Source organism: Dermochelys coriacea, chromosome 1 (genome assembly GCF_009764565.3).
Source record: "Dermochelys coriacea isolate rDerCor1 chromosome 1, rDerCor1.pri.v4, whole genome shotgun sequence".
Classification (NCBI taxonomy): Eukaryota; Metazoa; Chordata; order Testudines; family Dermochelyidae; genus Dermochelys; species Dermochelys coriacea.
Window position 1 is genome coordinate 192,248,233 of NC_050068.2, and position 22,339 is coordinate 192,270,571.

General features: G+C 41.1%; 1 protein-coding gene and 1 long non-coding RNA gene across 4 annotated transcripts in view; one reads left to right on the plus strand and one right to left on the minus strand.

Moving 5' to 3' along the window:
* LOC119849275 overlaps positions 1 to 22,339 on the plus strand; it is a 133,265-nt gene that overhangs the window by 21,113 nt on the left and 89,813 nt on the right. The gene's annotated exons all lie outside the window — the stretch shown is intronic.
* Positions 1,303 to 22,339, minus strand: part of CD96 (CD96 molecule) — a 49,587-nt gene continuing 28,550 nt past the window's right edge. The window contains exons 9-15 of one of the 2 annotated variants that reach the window (XM_043510519.1): positions 22,148 to 22,192; positions 20,788 to 20,862; positions 17,573 to 17,648; positions 6,463 to 6,542; positions 5,580 to 5,663; positions 3,074 to 3,197; positions 1,303 to 2,311 (exon numbers count right to left, since the gene is read on the minus strand). In XM_043510519.1, the coding sequence (XP_043366454.1) occupies positions 2,203 to 2,311; positions 3,074 to 3,197; positions 5,580 to 5,663; positions 6,463 to 6,542; positions 17,573 to 17,648; positions 20,788 to 20,862; positions 22,148 to 22,192 (593 nt within the window). In that variant the 3' untranslated portion in view covers positions 1,303 to 2,202. Of the gene's footprint in view, positions 2,312 to 3,073; positions 3,198 to 5,573; positions 5,664 to 6,462; positions 6,543 to 17,572; positions 17,649 to 20,787; positions 20,863 to 22,147; positions 22,193 to 22,339 lie in introns of both variants that reach the window. The other variant, XM_043510514.1, reaches the window with a different exon arrangement.

Sequence of the window (22,339 nt, forward strand, 5' to 3'; positions counted from 1 at the left end):
ATGACTTGGACACACTGAATTGCATTCATTGCCTTCAGAGAGAAGTGCTTTAATTCACCCAGTTACAGTAACATCCAAGTCTTCCTCCATGACTTGCATCCTTGGGAAAAGGTAGCTCACAGTGCCCAGGATAAAGTTCCTGGGAGCCGAAGGCAGAGCATCCTTGGTTTAAGAAGTTTGGCTGTTGAAATAGCTACATGAAAGGATTGTCTAAACCAGAGTCTGATCACCTTCAAGGCAGAGGACAAGATCCCAAGTCTTTGAGGAAGCTTTTCTACTATAAATGGCAAAATGATGATCAGAACTACAATTACTCCTCAAGCAGAACGTCCTTTAACCGGGGAGGGAAGAAGAGCAGAAGACTGCATGAAGTCCAGCACAGATATTGCTAGGCAGATTTATGCAACAGGGAAGCTCTTCTATGTGGCAGTGATGGGTGCTATGGAAAACCCTGTAATAGTTAGGATTAGGTCAAAAAACCCAGGGAGGTACCAGAAATGAAGTTAGTTACAAAGATGGTATTCTTCCCCCTAAGCCTTGGAGATAACATCTTTTGGATCATTTATTAAAACCAAGGTAGTGACCACTTGCAGCCACGGAAAGTTCCTTGCTAATTTTTTTTACTAAGCTTGCAGCTGTGTCCCAGCTGCATTCCAACATGGGTTATTTGCCTTTCTATATTTTCCCAAGAGTTGTAAGTGGATGACATTTTTCGTTGTGAACTTTATGTAAATGGTACTGTGCAGTTAATCATCTGCTATGTTTTACACTAGATGCATTTCAGTGGTGGAAAAGCTGATCCCTATTCTGTGCATGTGAAGTTTGTAAAGTTCTTTATGAAAAAAAGTGCTTGCTATAACCCTCAGATATTTAACTAAAAATGGACAAACATAATAGCATACTCATGTCTGAGATTTTAAAGGGAACAGTTTCTTAATTTCTTTTTCCTATCAAATAACTCATTCATTTAAAGCTATGAGGAATACAACAGCATTTGTAAACTCCATGACACTCATATTCCACTTCTATTGCAGAAAGTGCTGCATATCCCAACACTAAACAAGCACATCATTTTCAACTTTACCATGTCTGAATTTAGCTCTTTGTGAAACACACACTTTATCATGATGGCATTTCCTTACATTAATTGTACTGCTTCCAGTCGAAGCCTGACTTTGTACATGTCTGAAAATTGTTTGCAATATTAAAAGATATTTAGCAAATACAAAAAGTTAAACCAGTTCTCAGCAGGATTCTCCCTGCTCACATTTACAACTGAGTGAAAAATAAAGAACCTTTTTCCTTTATATCAATATATTTGATATATAAAAATACTTCAGAAAATATTTTTATCTTTGAACAATTGTTATTTTCAATAGCTATTGTCCCTGGAAACAGTCACTGTTTCTATTATTATCCCCTTGGATTGTTATGCATTTCAGTCCTTAGGTCTCCCATTCAAGATGGCTTACTAGATCACCTGACCTCTCCTTGGTCCGGCAGTTTCAAGATATGCAGCCAGGTCTTCTCAGCATATCATGTCAGAAGGAAACAGCAGCCTCCTTTCATGTCAGCCTTTCCAAGTGAGTCCACGTTGGAGGTCAGTGATGATATATGTGGACTATTGCCCTACTATGAATGTTCCTGCTCTTTAGGCTTAGCATTGACTAACCTCACTGTAGATCAGTATTTTTATAGTAAGAAAGCTTAGTTTTTTTAAAAAAAACCTGTTCACTCATGTGTCAGAAACTTCCAAAGTATCACCAAGATTGGAGTAATTATGTCTGCCATATGCTTAAAGTTCTCATCATTATAGACAGATTAATGAAGTGACACATGCATTAATGTACTCCCATTATTAAAACAGAAAATTCCCAGCTGATCACCCAATCCAAACTGAGCACCTGTAATCTCCAATGTGCTGCAGTTAGACTTCAGTCTGTCAGATGAATGCATATCTAAATTGATGAGAAAGCTTACACAGGAGTGCTTTGCTTCTGACCTTGCCAGTTTAGAATAGTTAGGATTGAGTCAAAAACCTCCAAGGAAAACCTAGGGAGATACCAGACCTTGTCAGTTTAGAAGTTTGACTTTGAATATGGGTCATTCAGACTGAACTCCAGCAATCTGCATTTTAAAAGACTTACGCAGTTATGAGATTTAATATTCTTCAGAGATGGCTCAGGGATAATCCAAGAAACATTACAAATTTTCCAGTTCATGGCAGGATGGGGTAGTTCCATCAGATTCTATCATGGATGTGTACTTTATTGGAGGCGGAGGTGGCTTGAAAGATGGAGGTCTGTTCATACTAGAATAAAAAAAAAGTCTTTGAAAACACAACAGCTAATGATGTAAAAATCAATATAAAGTTATGAGGGAAAATGGGAAGAGATGTAAGGACAAAAGGTAAGAAAGAATTTTGGCCTCATTCTTCTCTAACATTCTGTAGGGCTCATGTCTGTTCTCTCACCTACATATTCTATTCTACAGCTCAAAACCATGTTCTGGCATTGATGTGAGCTCTCTTGTACACAGAGGTGGGGGGCTGGGGACAACACACATCTTTTACAACTTGAAGTGCTATGTTGAAATCCAAAACCTTTGGATAAATAAAGAAGTAAGCTGTTGCTTGCATTGATATCTGGAGACACATTCACAAAGATTTACAGCTGTGCATGGAGATTTATAGCCCTCCATAAAGTGAAAGCCTTGTCCCAAAATGTTAACAATCCAAGGATAATTTTATCTTACTGCAGTTAACTGCAAGTTCAGAATAACCAGGGTATGTTTTAAAGGGGTTTAGTTTGCCATCCCTATATTTCCCCAAACATTTAATAAGGAACTAAGCTTTCTTATGTGGAATGTTAAATTGAAGCATATTGAACAGTGAATGGGATTAAGCTTCAATTATGTATTTCACACAACTGTATGTCTGTACTTGTTCATTTCTATCCATGTACACATACAACTACAAAATAAGATAATTATCTGAACTTCATTCTGAAACTTTGGGTTGGAATCTACACTAACATCTCTATTTCTGCTCACCATTTTTGATACTAATACTTACATTTCTTTTTGGTACTGACACCACTTTCTGATTCCTAAAATGATTAGAAAAGAACAAAACAGAAGCAAGAGTGCTACAACCGCAGGCCAGGAGAAGCGAGGATTCTCTGGTTTCCCCACGATGCCTGAAAAAGACATAGAAAAAAGCCATAATTCAAACTCCAGTTCACAAGGAAAACAACATCCTGCCAAAAAAACCCAAAACAAACAAACAAACAAAAAAAAGGAATTTCTATTTGATTTCATTAAGCAGGAAACTCCTTCACCCACACATCTATAGAGCAACCCCAACTTGTGTAGGATTGCCAGCATTTTCAAATTTAGATGCATCAGTTTAAGCACATAAATCCTAATTTAGGCACATAATTAAGGGGATTCATATCATAGCTGCTGAGATTACAACTCCATTCAAAGTCAACTGAAGCTGCAAATACTCAGCACTTATGAAAAATCAGACTATGATTTGAGTGTTTTCTTTTAAGCACTTACGTTGAAAAAGTTTGGCCTATACTTTTTCCACTGTGTTTTAGAAATGCTATAAGAATGGGAAACCAAAATAAACATGTCACTAGGGCTGCTGTCTGCACCAAAGTGCGGAACACAGATCTATTTTTCCTAAGTTTGCCCCATGCCCGTTAGAACTGGTTAAAATATTTTGAATAATTTTTAGGCAGAGATTATGTGCTGAACAGATCCTCCATGATGCTAACCACACAGAGATAGCCCTCAGAGAATCCACTCCAGGTTCATGCATGTTGTGGGTGTTTTAGTTAATTCTACAAGACTTCCAATGCTGGTGAGTGCATTCAATGAAGCTCTAACTCTTTAACTTAATACTGAGTCTTACTGAGCTAACTGAAGGCGCCATACAACTTAACGCAACACTAGCATTGCAGAGTTGTCACTTGAAGCAAAAATTTTGGCCTGGCTGGGTACAAGTTATGAAGGATGGCAGCTGGAAAAGACCTCTTTCAATTACTGTGGGCCAGTGTGTGAACTCATTATTCACATTGTTGAACAGTTGCTTACAATGCTAGTCCGTTTGAGTCAATTCAACTACTCGTGTGACTGACTGCTCATAGAATGTGTGTGAAAAGTTCACAACCTGGCCTTCCAACTGTTACTGTAACTCAGTGTTCTTTTTCCTTTAGCCAACAGCAGCAATAGCTCTGCTCACTGTGCTACAAGTAGTACTGGCAACTTAATGGAACTTTTCATTTACAATTTATTGGAGCACTGGTTTGTATGATGGTTACAAGGGTACCATATCCTGACATTCCTGCCAGAGATATCACAACAACAAGCTCAACATTATCACATTACCACCAACTAATGAAAAGTACTGCATCATAATGGTTTTGAAATAAATCCATGATATTTTAGCATAGAAACCATGTTGTCAGTCCACTAGTAAGCAAAGGGGGGTAAACACCAGTAACACACCGATATGTCTGTGGAATTCTATAGGTGTGTCATGCTGTTAAAAGTTGCAATGCATGACATTTCACAAATTAACACCATCTTTCAGTTACAGGTGGCCACAAGTAGCATGCTTAGTATGCTCTTTTGCTAAAGATGTGCCAGGATAGAAATACCAAAAGCAGCTGTGATTATCTGCATTGTGGAGACATGAATGGCCATTAGACCTCCATATACAGCCCTGGTTTGACTGTTGTTTTTTTTTTGTTTGTTTTTTTTTTCTTTGATTTTTGGTTGGTTTTCTATTACCAGTGCAACTACCTGAAGCTCAGAGGATTACTCCCTCAAGTTCTTGCATACCTACAAATACTTATGAAAGAGAGAGTTGTGAATGAATGGCTTACCAGTACCATTAACCAATTTCCTTGTGGTTGATAAACCATCAAGTTCCATAAGCAAAGCTGGATCAACCATTGTGCTGGAGGACAGATTGCCTAAAAAGATATAGACAGACAATATAAACAGTGCATTTGATTTTACTGAGCATGATATTTAGAAGTCACTTAACCATATATAAAAAGAAAAGGAGTACTTGTGGCACCTTAGACTTAGGCTACAGCTCACTTCATCAAATGCTCACGAAAGCTTATGCTCAAATAAATTTGTTAGTCTCTAAGGTGCCACAAGTACTCTTTTTCTTTTCGCGGATACAGACTAATAGGCTGCTACTCTGAAACTTAACCATTTATACGGAGGACTTGTGGCACCTTAGAGACTAACAAATTTATTTGAGCATAAGCTTTCGTGAGCTACAGCTCACTTCATCGGATGCATTCAGTGGAAAATACAGTTGGGAGATTTATATACACAGAGAACATGAAACAAGGCTGCTACTCTGAAAATTAACGATATATAGTTCATGAGAGCCTGAAAGAGCTTAAAATCAACTGCCAGAATCTGAATGCCCACTTTCATTTAAAGGGACAAAGCCAACTTAAGTTTTGATCCAAGATCTAAATTTGATATAAACAAGGATACCTACAAATATTTATGAAGGAGAGAGTTGTGAATGAATGGCTTACCACTACCATTAACCAATTTCCTTGTAGTTGATAAACCATCAAGTTTTGTAAACAAAGCTGGATCAACCATTGTGCTGGAGGACAGATTGCCTAAAAAGATATAGACAGACAATGTAAACAGCGTGTTTGATTTTACTGAGCAGGATGTTTAGAAGTCACTTAACCATATATAAAAAGAAAAGGAGTACTTGTGGCACCTTAGAGCCTAACAAATTTATTTGAGCATAAGCTTTAGTGAGCTACAGCTCACTTCATCGAATGCTCACGAAAGCTTATGCTCAAATAAATTTTAGTCTCTAAGGTGCCACAAGTACTCTTTTTCTTTTTGCGGATACAGAGTAACACGGCTGCTACTCTGAAACTTAACCATATATAGTTCATGAGAGCCTGAAAGAGCTTAAAATCAACTGCCAGAATCTGAGTGCCCACTTTTATTTAAAGAGACAAAGCCAACTTAAGTTTTGACCTAAGATCTAAATTTGATATAAACAAAGATTTATACAAGGAATCACAAATGTTAAAAACCTCCACTAAACATTGACTTTAGTCACACGGAACTTCTGGGAGAGAGGTAACCATTTCACCTGCTCTACAGATGGAGAAATTGAGTCCAAGAAAATCACAAAGTGAGTTTGGTAGCAGAGCCAATAATATAACCCCAAGTACTGTGTCACAACTACAAAATCACCTTTCATTGCCTTGTGAACAGTTACATCCCCTTCCCATCCCTGCGAGTTTAGCCACACTACACAAATTTGTGACTGGTACTACCTTAGGATTTATTGTCATTTTTCTGGACCTGCCTCCTCAGTTTATCACTATTCCAAAACAATGGATAAAATAATTAATCACACAACAGCATGCATTCTAGATCTGCCCAAACACTTATGGTGTGGCAGGGTTACATTCTCCCTGGAGAGGGTTGTATTCACATTGCTCTGTTGGGCTGCAATAGTAGGGTCACTCAGGGTATGTCTACACTACGAAATTAGGTCAAATTTATAAAAGTCGGTTTTGTAGAAAGTGTTTTTATACAGTCGAGTGTGTGTGTCCCCACACAAATGCTCTAAATGCATGTAGTTAGCGGACTGTGTCCACAGTACCGAGGCAACAGTCGACTTCCGGAGCTTTGCACTGTGGGTAGCTATCCTACAGTTCCCGCAGTCTCCACCTCCCATTTGAATCCCAGTGGGTAGAAATCCCAGTGCCTGATGGGGCTAAAACATTGTTGCGGGTGGTTCTGGGTACATATCATCAGGCCTCCGTTCCCTCCCTCCATAAAAGCAAGGGCAGACAATTGTTTTGCGCCTTATTTCTTGAGTTACCTATGCAGACGCTATACCACGGCAAGCATGGAGCCCACTCAGCTAACCGTCACCGTATGTCTCCTGGGTGCTGGCAGACGTGGTACTGCATTGCTACACAGCAGCAATTTATTGCCTTTTGGCAGCAGACAGTGCAGTATGACTGATAGCCGTCGTCGACATAGTCCTGGGTGCTCTTTTAACCGGGCGCCTGGGCAAACATGGGAGTGACTCAGCCAGGTCATTTCCCTTGTTTCGTCTCATGGCAATTGAGTCCTACCGGAATCTGCAGCTAGCAGAAGACAATGGCCAGTAGTCATACTGCACCATCTTCTGTTGAGCACCCAGAAGGTGACGATGGCTAGCAGTCATACTGCACAGTCTGTTGCCAGCATGATGTATAAAGATAGATGAAGTGGCTCAAAACAAGAAATAGACCAGATTTGTTTTATATTCATTTTCTCCTCCCTCCCTCCCTCCCTCTGTGAAATCAATGGCTTGCTAAACCCAGTTTTGAGTTCTATCCTTGAGGTTTTGAGTTCTATCCTTGAGGCGGCCATTCAGTTTCTCGCAAAGCCATCCCCTTTGTTGATTTTAATTCCCTGTAAGCCAACCCTGTAAGCCATGTCGTCAGTCGCCCTTCCCTCCATCAGGGCAACAACAGACAATCTTTCCGCATCTTTTTTCTGTGCAGACGCCATACCACGGCAAGCATGGAGCCCGCTCAGATCATTTGGCAATTAGGAGCACATTAAACACCACACGCATTATCCAGCAGTATATGCAGCACCAGAACCTGGCAAAGCGAAACTGGGCGAGTAGGTGACGTCAGCGCAGTGACGAGAGTGATGAGGACATGGACAAAGACTTCTTTCAAAGCACAGGACCTGCCAGTGTGGGCATCATGGTGCTAATGGGGCAGACTCATGCATTGGAATGCCGATTCTGAGTTCGGGAAACAAGCACAGAATGGTGGGACCGCATAGTGTTGCGGGTCTGGGACGATTGCCAGTGGCTGCGAAACTTTCGCATGCGTAAGGGCACTTTCATGGAACTTTGTGACTTGCTTTCCCCTGCCTTGAGGCACAAGAATATCAAGATGAGAGCAGCCCTCACAGTTGAGAAGCGAGTGGCAATAGCCCTGTGGAAGCTTGCAATGCCAGACAGCTACTGGTCAGTCAGGAATCAATTTGGAGTGGGCAAATCTACTGTGGGGGCTGCTGTGATGCAAGTAGCCAACGCAATCAAAGATCTGCTGATATCAAGGGTAGTGACCCTGGGAAATGTGAAGTCACAGTGGATGGCTTTGCTGCAATGGGATTTCCTAACTGTGGTGGGGCCATAGATGGAACCCATATCACTATCTTGGCACCGGAGCATGAAGCCAGCGAGTACATAAACCACAAGGGGTACTTTTCAATAGTGCTGCAAGCACTGGTGGATCACAAGGGATGTTTCACCAACATCAACGTGGGATGGCCGGGAAAGGTACATGACGCTCATATCTTCAGGAACTGTGGTCTGTTTCAAAAGCTGCAGGAAGGGACTTTCTTCCCAGACCAGACAATAACCGTTGGGGATGTTGAAATGCCTATAGTTATCCTTGGGGACCCAGCCTACCCCTTAATGCCATGGCTCATGAAGCCATACATAGGCAGCCTGGAGAGTAGTCAGGAGCTGTTCAAATACAGGCTGAGCAAGTGCAGAATGGTGGTAGAATGTGCATTTGGACGTTTAAAAGCGCGCTGGCGCAATGTACTGTCTCGGTTAGACTTCAGCGAAACCAGTATTCCCACGGTTATTACTGCTTGCTGTGCGCTACACAATATCTGTGAGAGTAAGGGGGAGACGTTTATGGCAGGGTGGGAGGTTGGGGCAAATCTCCTGGCTGCTGGTTACGCACAGCCAGACACCAGGGCAGTTAGAAGAGCACAGGAGAGTGCGGTGCGCATCAGAGAAGCTTTGAAAACCAGTTTCGTGACTGGCCAGGCTACGGTGTGAAAGTTCTGTTTGTTTCTCCTTGATGAAACCCCCCGCCCCTTGGTTCACTCTACTTCCCTGTAAGCTAACTACCCTCCCCACCTCCCTTCGATCACCGCTTGCAGAGGCAATAAAGTCATTGTTGCTTCACATTCATGCATTCTTTATTAATTCATCACACAAATAGGGGGATAATTACCAAGGTAACCCAGGAGGGTGGAGGAGGGAAGGACAAGGCCACACAGCACTTTAAAAGTTGAAAACTTATTGAATGCCAGCCTTCTGTTACTTGGGCAATCCTCTGGGGTGGAGTGGCTGGGTGGCTGGAGGCCCCTCCACCCCGTTCTTGGGCATCTGGGTGAGGAGGCTATGGAACTTGGGGAGGAGAGCGGTTGATTATACAGGGGCTGTAGCGGCGGTCTGTGTTCCTGCTGCCTTTCCTGCTGCTCAACCATACGCTGGAGCATAGTAGTTTGATCCTCCAGCAGCCTCAGCATTGAATCCTGCCTCCTCTCATCACGCTGCCGCCACCTTTCAGCTTCAGCCCGCCACCTCTCCTCCCGGTCATTTTGTGCTTTCCTGCACTCTGACATTGTCTGCCTCCATGCATTCGTCTGTGCTCTGTCAGTGTGGGAGGACATCATGAGATCAGAGAACATTTCATCGTGAATGCGTTTTTTTCGCCTTCTAATCTTCGCTAGCCTCTGGGAAGGAGAAGATCCTGTGATCCTTGAAACACATGCAGCTGGTGGAGGAAAAAAAAGGGACAGTGGTATTTGAAAAGACACATTTTATAGAACAATGGGTACACTCTTTCACAGTAAACCTTGCTGTTAACATTACATACATAGCACATGTGCTTTCGTTACAAGTCGCATTTTGCCTCCCCCCACCGTGTGGCTAACAGTGGGGAACATTTCTGTTCAGCCATAGGCAAAAAGCCCAGCAGTAACGGGCATCTCTGAATATCCTCTTAAGAAAAGCACCCTATTTCAACCAGGTGACCATGAATGATATCACTCTCCTGAGGATAATACAGAGAGATAAAGAACAGATGTTGTTTGAACACCAGCAAACATACATTGCAATGCTTTGTTCTACAATGATTCCCGAGTACGTGCTACTGGCCTGGAGTGGTAAAGTGTCCTACCATGGTGGATGGAATAAGGCTGCCCTCCCCAGAAACCTTTTGCAAAGGCTTTGGGAGTATATCCAGGAGAGCCACGAATGCCAGGGCAAATTAATCATTAAACATGCTGGGTTTTAAACCTTGTATAGTATTTTAAAAGGTACTCACCAGAGGTCCCTTCTCCGCCTGGTGGGTCCGGGAGGCAGCCTTGTGTGGGTTCGGGGGGTAGTGGCTCAAGGTCCCGGGTGACAAACAGTTCCTGGCCGTTGGGAAAACCGGTTTCTCCGCTTGTTTGCTGTGAGCTATCTACAACCTCATCATCATCATCTTCCTCGTCCCCAAAACCTGCATCTGTGTTGCCTCCATCTCCATTGAAGGAGTCAAACAACACGGCTGGGGTAGTGGTGGCTGAACCTCCTAAAATGGCATGCAGCTCATCATAGAAGCGGCATGTTTGGGGCTCTGACCCGGAGCAGCTGTTGGCCTCTCTGGTTTTCTGGTAGGCTTGCCTCAGCTCCTTAAGTTTCACGTGGCACTGCTTTGGGTCCCTGTTATGGCCTCTGTCCTTCATGCCCTGGGAGATTTTCACAAATGTTTTGGCATTTTGAAAACTGGAACGTAGTTCTGATAGCACGGATTCCTCTCCCCATACAGCGATCAGATCCCATACCTCCCTTTCGGTCCATGCTGGAGCTCTTTTGCGATTCTGGGACTCCATCATTGTCACCTCTGCTGATGAGCTCTGCATGGTCACCTGCAGCTTGCCACACTGGGCAAACAGGAAATTGAAATTCAAAAGTTCGCGGGCCTTTTCCTGTCTACCTGGTCAGTGCATCTGAGTTGAAAGTGCTGTCCAGAGCGGTCACAGTGGAGCACTCTGGGATAGCTCCTGGAGGCCAATACCATCTAATTGAGTCCACAGTACCCCAAATTTAACCCAGCAAAACCGATTTCAGTGCTAATCTCCTTGTCGGGGGTGGAGTAAGGAAATCGATTTTAAGAACCCTCTAAGTCAAAAAAAGGGCTTCATCATGTGGATGGGTGCAGGGTTACATCGATTTAACACTGCTAAATTCGACCTCAATGCCTAGTGTACACCAGGGCTTAGTCCTATACAAAAACAATGCATTTTCAGAAGTTACTTTACAAGCCATTACTGCCACATTAGGCTTAGTTGCACTATTTTATGTCTTTTTACTCTGGCAGTAAATGAAATAGCAGACCAGCCTAAAAAATGTAGGTATAATGTCTGGTGCCTAAACCTAATATACTGAAATATAAATTCCACTGTACTACTTAGTTGACAAAATATGATTGTTAGTTCCACAAGAGCCATATGAACTCCCTGTGAGAGATTAAATAATTGAACAGATAAAAGAAAAAAACAATGGCCCTAGCTTTACATGAGAGTTCCAAGACATGCAGCTTTTTGGTTCTCACCAGAACAGAGAAGCCAAAGAATTTTTTTAACAAGTTAATCAAATAGTGTGCATCTTTTTAAAAATTTAGTTCAAATTTTAGATGGAAGTTTACACCAGTTCTTATTTTATCCAAACATAGTAAGCGCTTAATTCCCAAGGGGATGAGCATGATATGAAAAAACAGAGATACACATCTACTGGGAAATCTTAATTGCTCTATATAGCAGCTTGAACAGCATTATATATTTATTCTTATTAGTGTTTTCCATTTGTATTATGGCAGCCCATAGAGAGGACTCAGCTGGGATCAGGGCCTCATTATGCTAGACACTATGCAAACTCAGACACTCCCTGCCCTGAAGAGTTGCAATCGAAGTACACAAAAACAAATTAAGAGTAAAAGAAATGAAGTATTATTATTAAAATGTCCCACACACTATAGATAAAGAGATTTGGTCAAAAAGGAAAATATTTGATACAACTTGTTTGCGTTTTTGTTTTGTTTATCCATGGTTTAGCTAAAGCTTTTGTCGCTGGGCTTTATCCTATTCAGGTGTCTCATGAACTCATTGCTTCTTTTTGCTTTGTTTGCATTCTCCACTAATATATTTAATACGTTATAACTACCCTCTCTGTGTTCTGGTTCTGCTCAAGGACCTACCTTAATTTTAACATTATGCCTGACATTATTTTTAAACATCTTTAGTTTCAGTTTTGGTGCTGAGGAAAGTTCCTACCCTGACAGGCCTGGAGACTCAAATCCCACATATAATGACACATATAGCTTAGACAGAAACAGCTTCCTCTCAACTACCCTGACAGTGAGCCACAAACCTGACATGAAACCACTGATCACCATTAGTGGTAAAAGCGCAGTTCAGACTCCCCGACCCTTTTAGTGTTTACACTCTCTGTTAAGACAAAGCTTGGCCAATTAGTGCCACATGGAGGGCAGGATGGGGTGTTGGTTTCTGAGATGTATTGTCCTGTCAACCATAAACTGAAATGTGACTCATTTTGGACAGGCCACCAATGATACCAGATGTGGAAACAATTTATAGTCACAGCTGTCCCGAACTAGATTTAAACCAATGACTCCACATAGCTTTTGAGACACTCATGCCTTGCTCTTCTGATCCAATACCTCAATATTCCTTATCACTACACAGAAACTCTTTAAAATACTAGTTTTAGTTTCTTTTGATGCATATATTTTGTTAGCAAGTAATTTCCCATGTGTGCTGTATGAGACCTTCTTCTTTCATACTGGTGAAGTCCACAGACATCAACCACAGGAGCTTGAATTGGGATGCGTAAGGTGGTGGTGAAGAGGACTAGGTAAACATGAGGTTTGAGTATTAACTACAAAGATGAACAACCCAATTTTAACTCTGGACTCCTCTCTGTGGCCTAAGCGATTACACTTTGGAGTGGTCATGGCAAGCAGCACAATGTGATGCTACCTGTTTTACAACATAGTTTGCACCCAGCTGCAACATGCATAAGTTCAAATCCATAAACCTGAAGTCAGTGGGCTAGGAAAAGTTTGGGTTCATGTGCCAGCTGTTCACCCAGGTCATTTTTAGACAGAAGTTTTTGTTTTAAGTCTTTTTTTTTTTCTAAGTTGCTAAGTTCTTCTAAGTGTGTTGAAATAAATCTATTGGTAGAGGGGAAAGCAAAAAAAAAAAATCAATCGCATTAGGAATTCCTGTCAGGAATACAGCCCATGTGCGTTCAGTATCAGACTTTGCATTATAAGACAAAATAACATTCAGGAACATGTGTCAGAAACAGTTTTGGTGTGAACAATCAATATTAGCTTGTTTGATCCTAATTGTTTTTGTGTGAACCGTTACAAACAGAATAACATGCCATAGGGGATTTCTTCTCATGGCTTGTGGGGCAGCACTCATGTCTCAGCCTTGCAAACATTAATACTTGGAGACTGTCTGGCTCAAGAGAATGATCATGAACTAGGAAATATTTTGAAACCAGATCACTGGTCTTTCTCTGACTAATGACTGAAAACCATTACCACCTGATGGCCTATGAGAAATAAATTAGAGGAACCAACCTATTTTTATAGGGTCTATATCCTAATATTTATCACCACAAGTGTTGACACTCAGCAAAACGATCAATGGTTCAATGGGCAAATTGAGATTGAGCTATTCTCTGCCGTTGGGTCTAATTCCCAGGTCCCTCTAGATTTGAAGCACAATATTGGATAAAAAGAAAAGGAGTACTTGTGGCACCTTAGAGACTAACAAATTTATTTGAGCATAAGCTTTCGTGGGCTAAACCCACTTCATCGGATGCATGCAGTGGAAAATTCAGTAAGAAGATAGATACACACACACACACACACACACACACACACACACACACACACACAGAGAACATGAAAAAATGGGTATTGCCATACCAACTGTAACGAGAGTAATCAGTTAAGGTGAGCTTATCAGCAGGAGAAAAAAACCCTTTTGTAGTGATAATCAGGATGGCCCATTTCCAACAGTTGACAAGAAGGTGTGAGTAACAGTAGGGGGAAAAATAAGCATGGGGAAATAGTTTTACTTTGTGTAAAAGTAAAGAAGATCCATCTGTGATCTTCCTAAAAACACCATCCTAGCCACTATGGATGTAGAAGCCCTCTACACCAATATTCCACACAAAGATGGACCACAAGCCATCAGGAACAGTATCCCTGATAATGTCACGGCTAACCTGGTGGCTGAACTTTGTGACTTTGTCCTCACCCATAACTATTTCACATTTGGGGACAATGTATACCTTCAAATCAGCGGCACTGTGATGGGTACCCGCATGGCCCCACAGTATGACAACATTTTTATGGCTGACTTCCTCAGCTCTCATTACCTAATGCCCCTACTCTACTTGTGCTACACTGATGAAATCTTCAACATCTGGACCCATGGAAAAGAAGCCCTTGAGGAATTCCACCATGATTTCAACAATTTCCATCCCACCATCAACCTCAGCCTGGACCAGTCCACACAAGAGATCCACTTCCTGGATACTACGGTGCTAATAAGCGATGGTCACATAAACACCACCCTATATCGGAAACCTACTGACCGCTATTCATACCTACATGCCTCTAGCTTTCATCCAGATCACACCTCACGATCCATTGTCTACAGTCAAGCTCTATGATATAACCGCATTTGCTCCAACCCATCAGACAGAGACAAACACCTACAAGTTCTCTATCATGCATTCTTACAACTACAATACCCACCTGCTGAAGTGAAGAAACAGATTGACAGAGCCAGAAGAGTACCCAGAAGTCACCTACTACAGGACAGGCCCAACAAAGAAAATAATAGAACGCCACTAGCCATCACCTTCAGCCCCCAACTAAAACCTCTCCAACGCATCATCAAGGATCTACAACTATCCTGAAGGATGACCCATCACTCTCACAGATCTTGGGAGACAGGCCAGTCCTTGCTTACAGACAGCCCCCCAACCTGAAGCAAATACTCACCAGCAACCACACACCACACAACAGAACCACTGACCCAGGAACCTATCCTTGCAACAAAGCCCGTTGCCAACTCTGTCCACATATCTATTCAGGGGACACCATCATAGGGCCTAATCACATCAGCCACACTATCAGAAGCTCGTTCACTTGCGCATCTACCAATGTGATATATGCCATCATGTGCCAGCAATGCCCCTCTGCCATGTACATTGGCCAAACCAGACAGTCTCTACGCAAAAGAATAAATGGACACAAATCAGACGTCAAGAATTATAACATTCAAAAACCAGTTGGAGAACACTTCAATCTCTCTGGTCACTCGATTACAGACCTGAGAGAGGCTATCCTTCACCAAAAAAACTTCAAAAACCGACTCCAACGAGAGACTGCTGAATTGGAATTAATTTGCAAACTGGAAACAATTAACTTAGGCTTGAATAGAGACTGGGAGTGGATGGGTCATTACATAAAGTAAAACTATTTCCCCACATTATTTCTCCCCCCACCCCACCCACTACTGTTCCCCAGACATTCTTGTTAACTGCTGGAAATGGCCCACCTTGATCATCACCACAAAAGGTTTTCCTCCTTTCCCCCCCTCCTTCCTGCTGGTAATAGCTCATCTTAAGTGATCACTCTCCTACAGTGTGTATGATAAAATCCATTGTTTCATGTTCTCTGTGTGTGTATATAAATCTCCCCACTGTATTTTCCACTGTATGCATCCGATGAAGTGAGCTGTAGCTCATGAAAGCTTATGCTCAAATAAATTTGTTCGTCTCTAATGTGCCACAAGTACTCCTTTTCTTTTTTGCGAATACAGACTAACACGGCTGCTACTCTGAAACCTGTTACTTTGTGTAATGACCCATCCACTTCCAGTCTTTATTCAAGCCTAATTTAATGGTGTACAGTTTTCAAATTTATTCCAATTCAGCAGTTTCTCATTGGAGTCTGTTTTTGAAGTTTATTTGTTGTAGTATTGCGACTTTTAGGTCTGTAATTGAGTGACCAGGGAGATTCAAGTGTTCTCCGACTGGTTTTTGAATGTTGTAATTCTTGACATCTGATTTGTGTCCATTTATTCTTTTATTTAGAATAAAAGTTTGGCCAACGTACATGGCAGAGGAGCATTGCTGGCACATGATGGAATATATCACATTGGTAGATGTGCAGGTGAACAAGCCTCTGATAGTATGGTTGATGCGATTAGGTCCTATGATGGTGTCCCCTGAATAGATATATGGACAGAGTTGGCAACAGGCTTTATTGCAAGGATAGGTTCCTGGGTTAGTGTTTTTGGTGTGTGGTGTGTGGTTGCTGGTGAGTATTTGCTTCAGGTTAGGGGGCTGTCTGTAAGCAAGGACTGGCCTGTCTCCTAAGATGTGTGTGTGAGTGAGGGATTGTCCTTCAGGATAGGTTGTAGTTCCTTGATGATGCGCTGGATAGGTTTTAGTTGGGGGCTGAAGGTGATGGCTAGTGGCCTTCTATTATTTTCTTTGTTGGGCCTGTCCTGTAGTAGGTGACTTCTGGGTACTCTTCTGGCTCTGTCAATCTATTTCTTCACTTTAGCAGGTGGGTATTGTAGTTGTAAGAATGTTTGATAGAGCTCTTGTAGGTGTTTGCCTCTGTCTGAGGTGTTGGAACAAATGCGGTTATATCTTAGAGCTTGGCTGTAGACAATGGATTGTGTAGTGTGGTCTGGATGAAAGCTGGAGGCATGTAGGTAAGGATAGCGGTCAGTAGGTTTCTGGTATAGCGTGGTGTTTATGTGACCATCACTTATCAGCACCATAGTGTCTAGGAAGTGGATCTTTTGTGTGGACTAGTCCAGGCTGAGGTTGATGGTGGGATGGAAATTGTTGAAATCATGGTGGAATTCCTCAAGGGCTTCTTTTCCATGGGTCCAGATGATAAAGATGTCACCAATGTAGCGCAAGTAGAGTAGGGGCGTTAGGGGACAAGAGCTGAGGAAGCGTTGTTCTAAGTCAGCCATAAAAATGTTGGCATACTGTGGGGCCATGCAGGTACCCATCGCAGTGCCGCTGATTTGAAGGTATACATTGTCCCCAAATGTGAAATAGTTGTGGGTGAGGACAAAGTCACAAAGTTTAGCCACCAGGTTTGCTGTGACATTATTGGGGTGCTGTTACTGATTGCTTGTGGTCCATCTTTGTGGCGAATGTTGGTGTAGAGGGCTTCTACATGCATAGTGGCCAGGATGGTGTTTTCTGGAAGATCACTGATGGATTGTAGTTTCCTCAGGATGTTAGTGGTGTCTCAAAGATAGCTGGGAGTGCTGGTAGTGTAGGGCCTGAGGAGGGAGTCTACATAGCCAGAGAATCCTGTTGTCTGGGTGCCAATGCCTGAGATGATGGGGCGTCCAGGATTTCCAGGTTTAATTATGATGTCAGAGTTGTTTCTGAGGCTGTGGATGGCATTGTGTTCTGCATGGGGCAAATGATGCTGCTTTTCCACAATTTCAGCCCATGAATGTCGGCGGAAGAACTCTATGTAGAAATCCAGTCTGTTGTTGGGTAATTTTGCACTGGTTCTCTAAGCATTCAGTTTCCAGCCTCCTTTATCCATAATCCTTTATTTAATCAAATCTTACAAAGAAAAATATAACCAGAGAAATAGGTGTCATCTACTTACGCTGTCTTGTTTCACTCTCACTGGAGGCTGTGGTGTTGGTGTAGCCTTGCACGTCTGTGGTAAAATCAAACTGGCCTGTTGGAAAACAAACCAACAGTTTGCAAAAGTTGTGCTAGAAAACATTGTTGTACTTACCATTCCTCAGACTCTCCTCATGGTCTCCTCACTGGATAATGATTAATTTCTGTTTCATCTAATATCAACAGTTTTGGTTAATTCACAGACAAGCATGATGATAAAGAACTGGATGGGACTTTCTTTACAAAAAAACTAAGCAAGTTTTGGGGTTTTGTCATCAAGTAGAAACACAGCATGAGTTTAATGAAAAGATGATTCAGGTTTGTAAACATTTCTAAGGAACCTAGTCTGAGTTTTGAGAATATCTGAACTGATTTATTATTTCAATGGGAAGGCAGTTGAAACTTAGACGTTTTAACTGAATTTTGGGGTTTGTTCAAACCTGAAGCCAAACATATGTGAATCAAAACTATGGAAAAGGGTTCTCTGTATAAACACCTATGAAACAAACCCATGTTTTATCCAGCTCTAGCAAGATGATGTTTTGAGGTAGTGCCCATCAGGACCCTCATGAAAGCCAATTCCAATTCACCATTTAACAGTTCAAAAGGAATCAAGTAAAATGCTGAATTGGCTAGAGCTGAACCAGCTATTTATCAGGCATTTACACTCTGGCAGATAGCAAGCAATCCTCACAGACGGCTTATTTCAGACTTGCTAAAAATGTCAATCCTTCTTGACACCTGTCTGATTCTGCAAGAATGGCAGTAAGTCATCTGAGAACGTTTGCAAGCCTGAGAAGGTGAGAAAAAGCTATTACCTAACACTCAAAATGCAAGCGACTCCATGTGCTTCACTCGAGGGATTAACATGAAAGCTAAGCATAGAACAGGCTGCCCTTGCAAGAGCTCCAGTACTGCCCTCTCACAGCCTTCCGATCTATTTGTGTGCACTCTCTGCTTGCATCAATTCCCTTACACCAGCTGTCTCCTGGATTTTCATTAAGAGTGCTGTGAAATAAGAAGTTGAATCAAACAACTTTTGTACTAATGAGGATTTAGAGGGCAAATCCTCTGCTCACTAATTCAGCTGCCTCCCAGGGGATCTTTTGAAAAAGCCTATGGTGACATTAGCATGGAAAAAAGTGAGCGAGTTAGTAGAAAGGAAGGAGCAGTGTTATGCGGAGCACTGGATCACCTAGACCCTGTCTATTGTGCAACTATAATTGAGTAAGGGGAACCAGTTACAACACAGTTGTTCCCCGTTTACAGGAGATAAGACATTCTGAAGTCCTGTTTACACCACAGCTTTTTACCCATGTCCTGTGCCAGTTATAACATGTTCTAACTAGGTTGGCAGACTTATTTATATTTGTAGTGTAGTTGAAGCTTTATTTGGGTGGCAGACATTTATATCTGCATATTGCAAAGCAAGCTAAAAGGTTTTCATTTTATTTGAGACACAAGGAAGGTAAGGTAATATATCTTTTATTGGACTAACTTCCTAGGAGAAGCTGAATTTAAAAGAAAAGAAAGAAAAACAATCAGTTTTGCCTTACGTACTAAGTGCCATCACAGATATGTAGTGTCTGCCCTTCTCTGAAGTCTAAGATGACAGAAGGCCAATGCCCACAGTACAGCTGACACTGCACACTGTCTGTATTGTAACATACAAATATATTCTCATTTTGTGAACCATGACTATGGCGTTGCTCTGAGGAGAAAGATGAGATTAGAGTAGCCTGTTACACTGCTATTCTGAAATCTGTTACACTGACTCTTTTCCATGCCCTGGGGGTTGCCATTCTTCACAGCATGTGGTTTATCTTTCACGTTCTGGGGTTGTTTCATTTGTGCATGATTATATTATGTGCCAGTAAGTCTACAGCCTGTTGCTAGCAAGGGGAGAAAGAATGCCTGCCTAATCCTGGATCATACAAGCTGCTAGAGGGAGAGAAAGACAACTGGGCCTCATAATGCAAACAACCCTTAAAAAGGCAGAGTTTTGATTACTACAGAGGCACTTGGTTCTAGGAAGGACCTTGCTATTCCAAACCATCAGGGCCAAACCACATGCAAGAGGCTCAGAACTTAGTCTGCTTTTGATTCATGGGACTGTCATAGAGTTGTCAGGTGTACACCAGGGACATTTGTTGTGAGCTAATCCCTCCAAGGTAGTTTGAATAAAATCCAGCCCTACACTTTCAACTAGAGCTGGGTGAACAACAGATTTTTTTGGTTCAATGGCAATTCCAAAAAAAAAGGGGGGGGCAGAAGGGAGGAGGAGAATAGTTTAGGACCAAACACATTTTTTCAACCTGAAATAAAAAAATGCTCAAAATCAAAACAAAACTTTACAACTTTTTCATTTTTTTTAAAAGTAAAATTCAAGCAATTTTTAAACGAAAAGTAATTTCAAACAAAAAATCAAAATGCTTCATTTTGAAAGTGTAGAAATGAAATCTTTTGAATTTTTTTAGTCTTTTTTTACTTAAGCAGTTTGGCAAAATTAACACAAATTCGTGAAATGTTTTGGAGTAGCTAAATTTGCTTTTTTTTTTAAACCAAAAAAAAGTTGTGAAAAATTTTACCCAGCTCTACTTCCAGCTGAGTCATATTTCATCATGCAAACCTGAGTGTCAGCAAGACCCAGTAAGACTGCCACAGACGGAAGAGAGGAAATCACTCAGTTGAGTCATGCATTGTAAATATTTTATTTCTCTAAGCACTCTGTGTATGCTCTGGTGCTGCAATACTTGGTTTGAGCTTTCGGTATCCGTAACATAGTCCCATTTTCAAATATCTTTTTAAATATAAAAACATGTATGCACAGTATTTTTGCTCAATTCACTTTCTAAAACTGCTGCATATTTTCTGAAACAAACACAATACATGCTACTACATCATAATCGTAATTTCTGACATCAATTTATTCTTAAATTGCCAACTACCAGATTAGAGAGACAAGGTCGGTGATGTAATATCTTTTATGGGACCGATTACACTGCAAACTACCAGATTGTAACACAGTGTGAAACAGGATTATACCTATGGTGTAAAATATAAGTTAAGCATATTTTTGCCAAAAAATTGATGTCAGTTATTTAGTGTCTGTCTGTATTTAATTTTTTTCTTTAAATTCCTGCAGCAATACAGAAAACATTTCAGAGACAAAAATGAGCCTCAATCATACTTACGTTGTGCAGTGGAAACAGATTCAGAAGTTACTGGACTTGTGAAGCCTAGGGAAGTTGAAGATGTAGTTTGCAGTCCTATGTAAAACAAATATTATGTGATAAGGCATTTAGTTCATGGCGTGCTGAGTATTAATATTATAGTAGCACCTAGAGGAACTAACCAAGGTCAAGGATATTGTAGGCCCCATGCTAACATACAGTTAGAGACTCTGCTCCAAGTCTATTTAATTTTAAGAGCAGATGCATTACATAAATGTAGAAAATTAACAAGACAGTCAGAGAAGGAGGCTATGGATAATAATAGACATACTTTTTTGAATAGGCTAGCCGAGTGCACTATTTTTAGGTATCTAAGGTTGCTAGGTTTGTGTGTGGGGTGAATGCTGTATGCTCTTTATTCCCACTTTCAGTCTAGTCAAACGAGGTCTTTGCAGTTCTAGTCTTGACATCTTGGATTACCAAGCAGGTCTGGTGTTTTCCAAACTCTTCTAAAAGGAGAGGCAGGACACAATAATTGATACAGATGAAAGTTATATCATTATCTCTAAGCTTGTTTTAGCCCAGGAATGGTGGCATTAATTAGACCTAATAGGTGGTCACTACAGAAAAGCTTTCCTTTGTATAACACTATATGTAGTCCATGCTAACGTATGTGGATTACATATCCATGAAGTTACAACAATGCAGTCATAATCAATTGAAACTTCTAAGCAAATATTGATGGATTCCTGTCAATTAAGAATCACACATAAAACTAATTTTACCAATGAACAGTCATGTTGTACCATTTGAGTTAGAGGATGCAGAATTGGACCAAAAGGGAAAGTGAAATCAAGAAACCTGGCAGTGAGGGTAGGAAGTTCATATTTATAACATGTCTGGTGCATACATTAGTATATTGAATATGGAACATATGGCTCATATTAATAGTGAAGACGTGCAGTTATGATGTTTGAGTGCAGGAGTAGTTTTAACTCGTTTCAATTATCTGTAGTAGTAATACAATTTTTGTAAAGTATTTTACTTTATTTTTAATTCAGTAAATGTGTGTAACAATCCTATTCAGTATTCAACACAACATTCTATTTTTTTTTTTTTTACCTCTCAAGTAAAAGTGATTGAAAATTTTTCCAAGATTTGTGTCATGCCTCCTCTGACTTAGTTAAGATCATAGCCAATATGGGAAGGGCCAGACTGAAAAAAGCCCTGTGGATTACACCATTTCTCAGTGTGAGCGGGTACTACTAGAGCCTGAACACACAGTTAATGTAATTCTCAGACTTGCCTCATTGTGAACCTGGTGCGTAAGCACAGGTCTAGTAAGAATCTATCAGCAGAAAAATGGGATGAAATATTTTACCTGTGGTAGCCATGATTGTTGATGGAAGTGTTGAAATTCCAGGATCTATAAGCAATCAAATCCAACAAGGATTTTTAAATAGCATTTTCAGTATAGCAATGTTATTTATTATGTTCCTGAAAATAGAGCCACTAAGGCTTCCAAAGGCACAAGGCAATTTACAAAACCTCACACTGATTGTCAGAAAAATCA